This window comes from Bactrocera oleae, chromosome 3, assembly GCF_042242935.1.
Source record: "Bactrocera oleae isolate idBacOlea1 chromosome 3, idBacOlea1, whole genome shotgun sequence".
Lineage (NCBI taxonomy): Eukaryota > Metazoa > Arthropoda > Insecta > Diptera > Tephritidae > Bactrocera > Bactrocera oleae.
In genome coordinates, this window is record NC_091537.1 from 88,192,044 (window position 1) to 88,204,689 (window position 12,646).

The 12,646-nt window shown below is 33.3% G+C and overlaps 2 protein-coding genes across 8 annotated transcripts in view; one reads left to right on the top strand and one right to left on the bottom strand.

Annotated features, from left to right (window-relative positions):
- rau (RA domain-containing protein rau) overlaps positions 1-4,708 on the top strand; it is a 229,774-nt gene extending 225,066 nt beyond the window's left edge. For all 6 annotated transcript variants that reach the window (XM_070107147.1, XM_036359823.2, XM_070107148.1 and 3 more), the window contains 4 exons: positions 870-979; positions 1,052-1,198; positions 1,325-1,502; positions 1,602-4,708. In XM_070107147.1, coding sequence (XP_069963248.1) covers positions 870-979; positions 1,052-1,198; positions 1,325-1,502; positions 1,602-2,552 — 1,386 coding nt within the window. In that variant the 3' untranslated portion in view covers positions 2,553-4,708. The remainder of the gene's footprint in view (positions 1-869; positions 980-1,051; positions 1,199-1,324; positions 1,503-1,601) is intronic.
- Positions 4,709-7,706: 2,998 nt separating this feature from the next.
- Positions 7,707-11,554, bottom strand: LOC106615364 (3,4-dihydroxyphenylacetaldehyde synthase 2). Of its 2 annotated transcripts, none has more exons than XM_036359815.2 (4): positions 11,438-11,554; positions 9,576-9,706; positions 9,272-9,506; positions 7,707-9,202 (listed from the first exon to the last, which is right to left on the bottom strand). In XM_036359815.2, exons 2-4 carry the CDS (start codon positions 9,653-9,655, stop codon positions 7,913-7,915), a joined length of 1,605 nt encoding a protein of 534 aa, XP_036215708.2. In that variant the 5' UTR covers positions 9,656-9,706; positions 11,438-11,554; the 3' UTR covers positions 7,707-7,912. The 2 variants fall into 2 exon arrangements, with proteins under 2 accessions (XP_036215708.2, XP_014087027.2); XM_014231552.3 differs by having other exon boundaries at positions 9,576-9,676; positions 11,438-11,552.
- Between the last annotated feature and the right edge of the window lie 1,092 nt (positions 11,555-12,646).

Sequence of the window (12,646 nt, forward strand, 5' to 3'; positions counted from 1 at the left end):
TTAAAATTTAATTAAAGTTAAAACTAAAATTAAAACTAATATTAAAAATGAGATTAAAATAAAATTAAAATTACAATTACAATTTAAATAAAAATAAAAATTGGAATTAAAATTAAAATTAAATTAAGATTACAGTAAAAATTAAAATACAATTAAAATTTTACTAAAATTAGAAAAGTTAAAAAAAATTAAATTTAAATTTAAATTGAAATAAACATAAATATAAAATAGAAATTAATATGAAATTGAAAGTAAAACGGAAATTAAAGCTTAAAATACCGCTAAAATTAAAATTACAATTTAAATTAAAATATAATTAAAAAAAAATTAGATTTAAATTTAAATTGAAATAAACGTAAATATAAAATTGAAATCAAAACTGAAATTAAAACTAACATTAAAAATGAAATTCAACTTAAAATTAATATTAAAACTAAAATAAAAACTTAAATTAAATCTAAAATTAAAATTAAAACTAAATCAAAATTACAATTACAATTACAATTAAACTACAATTAAAATGAAATAAAAATAAAAATTGAAATTTAAGTTAAAGTTAAAGTTGAAATAAAAATTATAATTATTAATAAAATAAAAATTAATATTAAATTTGAATTTAAATTTAAATGGAAATGAAATTAAAATTAACACAAAAAATAAAATTAAAATTAAAATTGAGATTAAAACTAAAATTAAAATTACAATTCAAACTAAATTAAAATTATAATAATATTAAAATTGAATAAAAATAAAATTAAAATTAAAACTAAAATTAAAATAAAAAGTAAAATTAAAATTAGCAAAAAGATTAAATTTAAATTAACCGTTTTACAATGTAAAAATAAATTAATTTTATATTTCTGTTCCAGACGACCATTAAGGTTTTTACGAATTGTCTAAAAATCGATATCGAATATAAAACACTAGGCATACAATGGGACACCACCAGCAAGGAAGTTATAACACAGCTGCTAAGACGGTAAATTTTTCATACGAAATATTAAACCTATCAAAATAAATTAAAATTAACTTTTTTTTTAACTTTTCGCAGCTTGAAAATGCGTCATCGCGATCCACGTCTCTTCTATCTGTCTATGGAAGTATCGGTGCGACGTGCTGGTGTGAAGACCATTCTGGTGTTAGACGATGATACACGACCGGCTATACTACAAGCTTGCCACCCGAAGGGCGAGTCGAGGTAAGATGAAATTATGAATATTTTTTTAAAGGATTTTTATTCTATTCCGGGGCTGCAATTTTAGTTTGATTATGTTACGCGGCTACCAGTAAAACTTTTACTTAAACGTAATCCTTCTATTTATAGATTCTGCCTTCAATTAAAGCCAGGTGGCTTAATTCGTGTACACACTTCGGCCTTACAACCCTCTTCACAGTATAAATCGTTAGTTATCTCCGAAGAAACAACGTCGGATGAGCTACTACAACTGTTGCTCTCTTGTTACAACTCAATGGAACCTGTGGAACAGTTCTCTATATACGAAGTAAGTAGTACTTTAGGATCCGAAACTATTTTGTTGTTTGTTGTTGAATTGTTGATTTTAATATTGAATATTATACTATAATGTTTATTTATTCTTCAGGTCTGCCCCGGTCAGGAATATCAACGCAAGCTGCATCCCGACGACATACCGTTACGCGCTCAGTCGGAACGCATGCGTCGTGGTGAAACCTGCCATTTTCTGGTACGACGCAATCCGAATTATAATCGTCGCCGCCAATTGCTAGCCACACTCAATGGTCTAACTAGCAATGGCACTAACAATAACAACAGCAAGTCATTTGATGCCAACAGCACCGTTTCATCATTGGAGGATGATACCAGCCTTTTGGATATATCAATAGAGTCCCTAACCGACGATCTAAACAGTTTAATGGCTAGCGATGAAGATGAAGATGGCGCCTCATCCACCTCTGGCTCATCGGACACATCCTCTGAAGGTTCAACCGGTATGCGACGTACGCCTTCCACACTCTCCGTCGTACCGTTAAAACCGAAGTTAAAGTCAAAGGCGGTAGTCGCCGCCGTTGATGTGTGTCCGAAGTGTCGCAATACATTTAAATCATGCGAATTTTGTCATAAAAATTCGTCAATGATGTTGCAATTACAACGTTCGAACAGCACATCGAGTAGCAGTAGTTGCTCGACGACCAAAACTCTACAAATGCATCTGCCCAGCTACAGCCCAGTTTATAATATACGCGAAATTCGCACTGTGTCGCATAGTTTCTCCGCGCTCGGCAATGATAAGAAGCTACTGGATATACAGTTGAATGGACGCTTCGATACGAGCGCTTGCACGCGGCTACGTCCACAAAGCGTCTGCGTTACGCGCTCCACACGCATGCTGACCGATGGCAATGGCAATAACAATGCGGCGGAAAGCGCACCATCCGCTCAGACGACGAGTGATTTGAATGGCAATAATGTGGCGGCAGGTGCGTCGTCGATGATGGCGACAGCATCCACAGTTGGTGGTGAGATGGTGAACAACCATCCCGCCAAGGGTTTGGGACATTTCGTTTATCTATAGTTTGCTAATATAGCGTTTAGGGGAAAGGGTGTGGAGAGTTGCGTTGTTTATTCTTCACATAGACTAGTCAACTAAAAGAGAGAGAGGAGTTTCGGAAATCTTTCGCATACAAATTTTTTTCTTAGAGTGCATAAGTCGCACAATTTCAGTAGTGTCGGTGAGGCGTTGATTTAAGCAGTAAATTATGAGAGCACAGAAGTAATAGAGGATTGTGCAAGCGATGTAGTTCTTGGTTAGACAATGTATGGTTTCCGCAACGTTTAGCGTTTCAAAATTTATCGATAAAAAACTTTTTTTCTTTCGTTAATCAAATCGAATTCTTAAATAAATATGTAAATAAACAATATAGATTAAATAAAAAAAGTTTTAAGATTTTTTTTTATTTTTTTCAAATTAAAATGTTTATTTTTTGTTTTTAACTTTTCTTAAATCTTTTTTTATAAATTAAAAATATTATTTTTACTTAATTTTTTTTTTTTTTCTCACCAAAACTTTAATTTCATACTGCCCGAAATGCTTTGAAACAATTAAAATTACAAGGCATAATTCTAAATGTCAGCAATTTAATGTATCTGTGCGTTATATCTTGTAAAAACCTTTCAGACTCTACTTGAGAATAAAATCGAGCTCACTAAAATATTCAACTAAAATTTTTTTTAAGATTTAACGATTTTTTTTTTTCAATTAAAAATTGTCTTTATTTATGTTTTTAACTTTTCTTAATTTTTTTTTGTTCAAAATATAATATTTTGGCCAGTTCTCACCAATTTTTTATCTCGCACAGTCCAAAATTTACAGAGCCAGTCGTCTGATCAACAAAGCAAACGTGTGTATGTAAAATTTTGTAAAAAACAACTTTTTATACAGTGAGAGTTAAATCTAACTCATTAATAATAATAATGTAAATTAATAAATTTCAACAAAACAAAAAAACTTACCAAGATATAACGAAAACTTTTATTTAAATTTTTTTTTTTTTTTTGTTTATAATAAAATTAATTTATAGATTGTTTTGTTAAATAAAACAATTAACAAAAATTTTTTTTGATATTCTCTTTAATAGTTTTTTGTTCAAATTAAACTATTTTAGTCAATTCTGACCACACTTCAATCTCGCACAGTCCAAAATTTGCAGAGCCAGCCAATTAATTACACAGCAAACATTTTATGTGCCTACATTTTAATGTCTGTCTCTGTAATATTTTGTAAAAAAAACCTTTGTAAATACCTATTTGCTCTTTAACCTATAGTTTTGTTTAAATATATTAGTTATTATTATTAGTTGTACTGAAGTTTGTGTATTTTTTTTATTAAGTTTTCAACAGCAAATCGTAGTGAAACCCAACCAAAGAGCATTTTAACACAATTTCAATAGCTTAGTTTATAGTTTATGCTTAGTACTTCAACCTCTATTCTAATTAGTTGAATAATTTTGTAAAAAATATAACGAAATGAAAATAGGAAATTAAGTGCCTACTAAATATAATGACAGCTACGAACTACACTGTAAAAAAATCGATCGTATTGCTTTATTTATTTGCTTTAAATATTTTTATGTGTGTAAATTGTTGTGTGTATTTGTATTTTTACATAAAAAATAGTTTTAGCAAATTAACAATTTGTAAATTTATGACTTTTTGTAAGCAGCAAAACTAATTCCAAATATAGTTTATATGTTGCACAGTGTATGTGGTAAATATTTATGCCTAATACGTGCGGAAGTGGAGTTAAAAATATAAATTTTTTGAAACATTGTAAAAATGCCGTGCTTATGCACATTTCATTTAACCAAAATATTATATATGCTTACACAGTAGAGTCTATAGTTATTAGCACAATGCTTAAATAATTCTTAAATAATTACATTTATATGCTAAAAATATGAAATTAAGCTTACAAGCGCTCTCTAGCATAGGAAATAATATCGCAAATTGTATATTTTTATAATTATTTTAATTTATAAACTGTTCTAAATGTATGTCCCTCAAGTCTCATTAAACACTCGACAACTTGTGCAAGCCAATAATTTAGCTTTTAGGCTGCTAAAGCATTCTTTGTATGTATATTTGTATTTAATACCGTTGTTCACTCAATGTAAAAGCTAATAAAGCTAACACTTTTCTAAATACACAAGCTATACGACACTGAAAATAAAATTCAAATACAAATGTGTTTCATTTCAATTTGCCACGAAGTGGGTTACTGGGGCATGCAACCTGCATTCAATTACATGCAATGTAAAAATCGTCCTTATAAATAATGGGTTTTTGTTTGATAGGCACAAATAAACACTATTTACATTAGTGTGGGTTGCTATTGAGCGATAAAATTAAAAAAATATTTTCGTGAAGACATCTTATCAATTAGAAGTTTTCGATACAGTAACTTGATTTTGACCGGTCAGTTCCTATGGCAGCTATGTGTTATAGTCCGATCTGAGTAACATGTTCTGAGATTATATCGTAGTCTTGGACAATTATTTGTGCCAAATTTCGTCAATGTATCTCGTCAAATAAAAAAATTTTTATACAAGGACTTGATTTTGATCGTTCCGTTTGTAGGCAGCTATATGTATATAATTAGTCAAATAAAAATTTTGTCCATACAAGGACTTGATTTTGTTTGGTTAGTTTCTATGTCAGCTATATCCTATAGTAGTGCGATGAGAACAATATGATCGGAGATTCTTGCTTTGTTTTGGAAAATATATAATGCCAAATTTTGTGTAGATATTTTGTCAAATAAAAAAGTTTTCTATATAAGAGCTAATTTTGATCGATCAGTTTCTATGGCAACTACATGATATAGTTCTCCGTTATCGACCAACCCGATAAATGAAGAGGCTTTTGAGGACAAAAGGTCGTGTGCAAAATTTTAGATTGATATCTCAAAAACTGAGAGACTAGTTCGCGTATGTACCGACAGACCTTGACCGAATATAGTATTCTCAATTTACTTGTAACTCAAAACTAAAATTCCTGAACCTCTTTTATGAACGATTTTGCCCACCCTGATGTATTAAGCAATTATTTGCACTTTTTTTATTGGTCAAAATGGGCGAAACGGCATAAAAGTAGCGAAAGTATTGCAAATAAACCAACACTCTAAGCTTTGTCAGAAATATGACTCACATCAAGCCACCGAGAGAGCTTTATAGGCCATGCAAAATTCACTGCCGCCGCAAATAAATTGCTCTGATATGCAAAAAAGCTAAACATACAAACGCAAAGTGTTGGGCATGGGACAATTTGAAAGTGAATGCAGATAGCTGTGCATCTAGGTACAATGTGCCGTTAGTTGATAATGGCAAAATATGGGGTTTTGAACAAAATGGCGGAGAGGAATTTGTTTATTAATTTTCTTGAAAAGCTGTGCATGGTTGCTCATATTTCGTAAAATATTGATCATAAAATCACTTTACAGCAGATTTAACTATTTCGTCTGCTGAATTTATTTTTTTAATTTTTAAAAATATTCTCAAAATTTTGTCTCGTTATATTATGTCTTATTTATAATTAGCAGATATCAATATTCTACCAAATTTAAGTAAACTTTTATTTCCTTCGGTCTTTTCTGCTATTTTTCAGTTTGCTGTGATCCAGTTTAACATAAGATGAAATCGTATCAATTGCCACCATTCCATCCATTATTAAAATCAGCAAGAATTTCCATCTTATCGACTTTAATTGTTGTACCAAGTAAGTAAATTATAGTTTTTACTTTAATTCACAGCATTCTGAATGGAGCGATTGCTGCTAGCGATTGCTTTGTGTACTCGAAGTCTAGAGTAAGGTTCGTGTCTTGGCTAAGAAAAAATGTAGCATAATTTTAAGAGTGAACAACGATAAGGCCTACGTACTTATGCGTTATGACCAACAGGCAAATTAAGTTGCTGAGTTGGCATTTTGAGACTTTTAACAGTTTGGCTACAATATTTGATCAAATGGATTTATGTCTTTCAAAATTCATATTTTATATAAACCTTTCACAGATATTATTTAAGCACATTGAAATATAATTTAATCCATATTATAATCATATAAAATACGCGACCTAAAACGATGAAATTACTTTTAAAAAGTGTCGAGACACGACATCCAAATGAGTGTCAGCTCATTCCCAGCTGCATCTACTGCGCTTACTTATCCTCCTTAGAAATTTAGCTCTTAAACATTTTTGTATGTAAGCGATTCCACAGCTTTTGAAAATAAAACTTGGTACATGTAAAGTTTTTATACAAAATCGTTCATATTAACTACAAAATATTTCCTATTGGCATATTAAAGCCGAAAGCTATTACCAAATTCCAACTGCCACCCACTAAATGTTGTCCTTTTTGCCTCAATTTACAAATACATATAAATACACTTGTCAATATACGTAGACCCAAGTGTATATACAAAAAAACGGTTATTGCCGTATTCATATTCGACTATTTCCCCTGGCATGAAGCCAATATTGCGAGCAGTTAGTTACAATCACCAAAATACATTGTTGACAGTGTTTCCAATGTGACCGCCCAGTTTCGAATAGCTGTAGATTTGTGTGTCTAGTACTGTGTATATGGTACATATTTTTGCTGATATTCCCTAGGCTACGATTTTTGTACATTTCCACTCACACCTCACTAGCATTTATTTGTTTTACTACGGTACTACTCGGTTATCTGTCTGTCGTTTGTCGAAACAAGCAACTTGTACTTGCTGCTGCCAACAATTCTCACCGTGACAAATTTAGTGAGAAGGATATTAAATTTATAGGTATATGTAGAACTTTACCTTTACCTGAAAAAATAATAAATCGAATTTCGAATTTGATCAGATATTTAAGCATTTGAAGCTTATATTTTTTATAAATAAAAGGTTTTTTATACCAGAACCTGATTTAGATTGCTCAGTTTGTATGGCGCGATGGAACGATATCGGCGGTTCTGACAATTGAAACAAATTAGCAGATTCTTGGGAAAAAAAGAACTCATTGCGCTTTGGGAACCGTTGCAGTTGGGAATTCCGCTTAACGGGAAAACACAGCTAAGTTAACAGTTTATAGTGGCTAGGTAGAGTAAACACCATTATAATTTGTTATTGCTTAAAAACAATTTTTTTTTAATCTTTACAAATAATGTAGATTCTTGCAAAAATAAAAGAAATAAAATAAAAGTTTTTTACTTGCTGCGTTGTTGGTTTCAATTCAAAGCACCGTTTATATTTACATAAATATATTGTTTACTAGATTATGTTGAGTAAGACGCTTATTTTCAAAATGCCCTCAGTAGCTATTAGTTCATTTATTATAAATATTTTGTAAACTAGTTTTCTCTAATCGACACATAAATATAAGCTGTTGTATATTGTTTTTTTTTATTTAGTTTTCTCCGCGGCACCTAAACTTAAATGTAGACCAGAGCTTAGTTGTTGACTGATACCGACCGCGTCATCTTTGTGAAGTACTGGAGATGCGCGTGTGTTCTTCGTCTCAGTCTCTTCTGCTTTCTTTTCTTCCAATGTATTCACTTCAACCTTTTCCACCGCCTGTTCACTCAGCAGCTGGCTCAGTTGTGAATTAATTTCTTGCCACGCAAAGTCTATATCACATTCCTTCGGTTCCATACCACAAACGACAAAACGTAGAAAAGATTTTCCTTGAAATGTCGCTTGTACCATATAGATCTTCTTGCGATCTGTTATACGCTTCAAGAGCTCTGTGGAAAACTCATTGTCGCCCTTCACTCTAAAACAGACCAAACCCATAGCACGTTTGGCGACTAGCTCGAGACGAGGATCGGCTAGCACATACTGCTCGAAGCGCTCGGCCAGACGTATGCGATTACGAATATATTCACGCAGACCTTCGGCGCCGTACGTACGAAAGGTTACCCAAACTTTGAGTGCACGAAAGCGACGTCCCAACGGTATTTGCCAATGACGAAATTCTGGTATATCGGTTTGTCCCTCGTATTTATGTTGCAAGTAGATGCGTTCCACAGTGAAACTTTCCACAATCTTATGTGAGTCACGCAACCACATAGCCGAGCAGTCAAAATTTATAGCCATTGACTTGTGTAGATTGTAGTTTAACGAATCGACGCGATCGAGTCCCTGCCGCAAATGCGCATATTCATCTAACGCTAAAGCGCAGCCTGCGTAAGCCGCATCTACATGCAACCATATGTTATGCTCCTCACAGACGGTCGCCAGCCACTCGATGTCATCATATGAACAAGTACCTGTGGCACCCATTGTAGCGATGCAAACTGTAGGTATGCGCCCTTTAGCCAAGTCCTCTTTCACGGCTTGGGCTAATTGTTTGCCGCTAAATACCTGAAACTCATCGGCTGGTACTAGACGTATCGGCAATGTGGCCAAAATGCCAGCTTTTTCTATGCAACTATTACTCTGATCGCTGGAGTAGCCGACAAGGCGCGCACGTATCTCACCCTCACTCAGCTCCGGTTGGGCCGTCTTCACGCGTCGTACCGCTTGTTCACGCGCCGCCATCACAGCGATTAGTACAGCCTCACTAGCTGAACCCTGTATAATTCCGCCACCAGGTCCTTTGGTCGAGTGTAGGAAATGTGCGGGCAACTTGAAGAATTTCGCCAACCAGTCCATAACAACCACTTCCAACTCAGTGCAAGCAGGACTACAGAGCTGTAAATGTGTAGTGAAGTATGAGCAATAAATTTTTTATTTTGCTCTCTTGATATTAGCTCTACTCACCCAATTAAATCCAATCACACTAAATCCAGTGGCTAGCATATCACCCACAATTGATGGGTACGAGCAGCCTGTTGGATAGAATGCATGGAAATTCGGTGATTGCCAGTGTGTGACACCGGGCACGATAAGCTTACTAACATCTTGCAGAATTTCCTGCCATTGTTGTGGATTTTCTGGCAGCTCTTTGGGTAGCTGATTGATCAAATAACCCGGCGTTACGGAAGGTAGAACATCGCTGTGAAAAAAGAAAATGTTTTGCGGGATATTTACTTTGGTTTTTTGGCTATCCAGTGTTGCTTCTTACCAATCACGTATGTTCTCATAATAATCGGCTATAAAATCCACCGCAGCTTTGCCGAATTCTCTAAAGGTTTTTGCGTCCATATTTAATGGCAATATATTGAACTTTTGATCATATACAATAATTTAAATATTCTGTTAAAGGAAATATGGTAGAGATTTTGAATATTTTTTCTATATACTTATGTATTTCTAAATATGTATGCCTGAGTATCCTACTTTGCATGGACTGTTTGCTTTACACACAAACGCGCTACAAAAGTCTTAACTTCATATGAATGGTATTAGAAATTAAGTAATATTAGCAGATCATCAACCCAGGTTTATGAATGCCATTAAAATACAATGTTTCGAAATATTTTTCAACCATTATTGTTTCCTAAGATCAGTACTTACTATTGATTTCGAGTTTGCTCGAGTACTGTAAGACATAAAGAGCATCTTTGGATATTATCATTCAAATTAAGATTAAGATTTAACATTAGGTTAGCATACGGTAAGAAGTCTTTCCTAAAAAGAATATCATTTGGACAGCTTAGAATGCTTGCCCGTTGTGATACCTTAAACTCCTGACCATAATAGCCTCATAAACGAAAAAGTGCTTTGAGCTTGTCACAAATTTGTTAAGCGGCTAATGTCAAGTTCGGCTATGTCTCCTGGTTCGCCGAAAGTATGACTGCCGAGATGTTTCAACCTCAGTATTGCAAAGGATAAACAATGCATCAGAAAGAGCCTGGATGTTTCCACGTCACCTTCTTCCTTACAACTTTGACAACTTACGTACGACAATGTCCAATAAGAACTCCTACCATTACGGCAAGTTTAACTTGTTTAAAAGTTCAGTAAATGTTCTGTGTTGCAATCTAGGCCAAAAGAATCAAGCAGTCGCACAAAATCTGGTCGTCAACCAACACCTACTAAGCGCAGACGAGATCCATAGGTCCAGTGCTAGAACGCAAGATGACTACGGAGATCTAACTCCTTCCCACTCACTCCGATGTAAAAGAGACACGGGTGTCCTCTCTTATTAGGTCATCGATACCAACGATTGTGCTATCACCAGGCACCCAAACGAGTGTGATAATGAAGTAACTAGATGCATTTTCTTATGAGGACAGACATTGCTTGACTTTGACTTGAGCGCACAGTTAGCGAGCTCAGCGGTAGTATTGGTGTGCTGCCTGCTGTCAGAGTGAATGTTCACCTCTTCTAAAGAAACTATACTTCGGAGCAGTATGTCTTCTTCTACCTTAATAGTAGTCACTTCTGCCAGAAAAAAACTCCAGTGATACGGTAGCCTAAAGCTAAGCTTGACGGAGAGTTCCTTACAGTAAACGAAGAGAAGGTTGGAGGGGAACAACCTTCTCTTCTAGCTTCAATGCATCCATGAAAAAACTTACTGCGCTTCTTTCCCAGCGACTTCTCCATGTCAAAATATCCCTCGTTAGTATATGTTTGAAGAGGATGTCGCTAGAAGTAACCTCCGTGGCGCAGTGGTTCAAGTTTTCATGGATGCCGTTGAAGTAGAAGAGAATTTCAATTATACATTTTTAGAAGCGTTTTCTATTTGTACAAGAGTTCGAATTTTCTCTCAATTTTGTCAGCAGATAAATTTTCATTTGATCACTTTAGAAATAGGCTTTTCAATTATTAACCAAACCACATCGATAAATCGATTATAAATTGTTCCCCGAATTACAGTTTTCACTACAACCGTTATTGATTCCATTTCATATTCTGCTTCTAATTTTTTTAAATATCTCCACTATTAATATAATATATTCCTTATATAAAACAGACTTTGTTATAACTTTTTAATTCACTATATTAACGCCCTCATAAACACATATATAACATAATACTCACTATTAATTTCACTCTTTCACTTTTAGACGATTTTTTAAATTTTTAATAGAAATTTTTTCAAAATGAAAGTTTTTGGCGAAACCGTTTGTTGTGATGCGCGATGTTTATACTGTGCGCAGTTCATTTGTGTGACAGTCTTTTATACTCTCTGTAGTAAACTGTGTAGTATTCATTAAATTTCACCCACAGTGATGGCTAATAAAGTCCGCTTGTTAATAGGGCTAGAAAGAAATAGAGAGCAGAAAAACTGTAGAATAAAATTTTTTTTATTAATTTTCTTGTACTTTCCCAAAAATTTATTATTTCAATGGCTTGTGATAATTGAAAAAATATACACGTAAGAGCAAACAACCCAAAAAATTATTGTTATACTTGTGCTATTGATATTGTAGTGAGGCAAAAAATATCTTATTAATAATAAAAAGTGCGAACTGTAGTCATTTGCATGTCTGATAAGATATTTATGGCGGAGAGTTATTCACAAGAAATGCAATCGAAAAGTAAAAAAAAAAACGGAATCAAATTTCATTTACTTTAGCTGAAGTAAACCAAGAATACTATATAAAGTCACATTAAACGTTTTTATACATTTTTTTTTGAATTTTTCAAAATTTTTACGCTATGAGTTTTTCATGCAAATATATATTTTATAGTATTTTCTATAAATAATTTGCATAAATACTGAATATCTGTCATCGGAGGGAGGTGATCAAGTATATCAATACGTTTTGCTGAGTTTTTATTGTAGTATTTAATAAATGTTGGCAGAAACATTTTTTTATTTTAAAACCTCAAAATTTATAACAAAAATTAAAAATTTCTATTTAAAAACATCAAAAGTCTGCATTTACGTTAAAGAAGAAAAAACTCCCTTTAAACAACTATAAATAATTTGTGTCTTTCAATGTTTCGCCACCGCTGTATCCCTTTACCAACTAACTAACGATGATGAGAGCCACTATTGTTATGCAATCTCAATGATGCTGCAAAAGCAGTGAAGAGCGTAAAGCGAACTTAAATGATAGCCAGCACAAGTTTACCCATTAACATATGTGGATATGTATGCATGCATATGTATATATTCAACCTGATCTTCAGGCGCTACCTATTCAACTTTTTTTACAGCTTGCCCCGCAGTGGTAGCTGATTGTCTGCAGACCTTTCATTTATATTTTGAGGTTTTTTTTTCTGTTTTCGTTGAGCAAATTT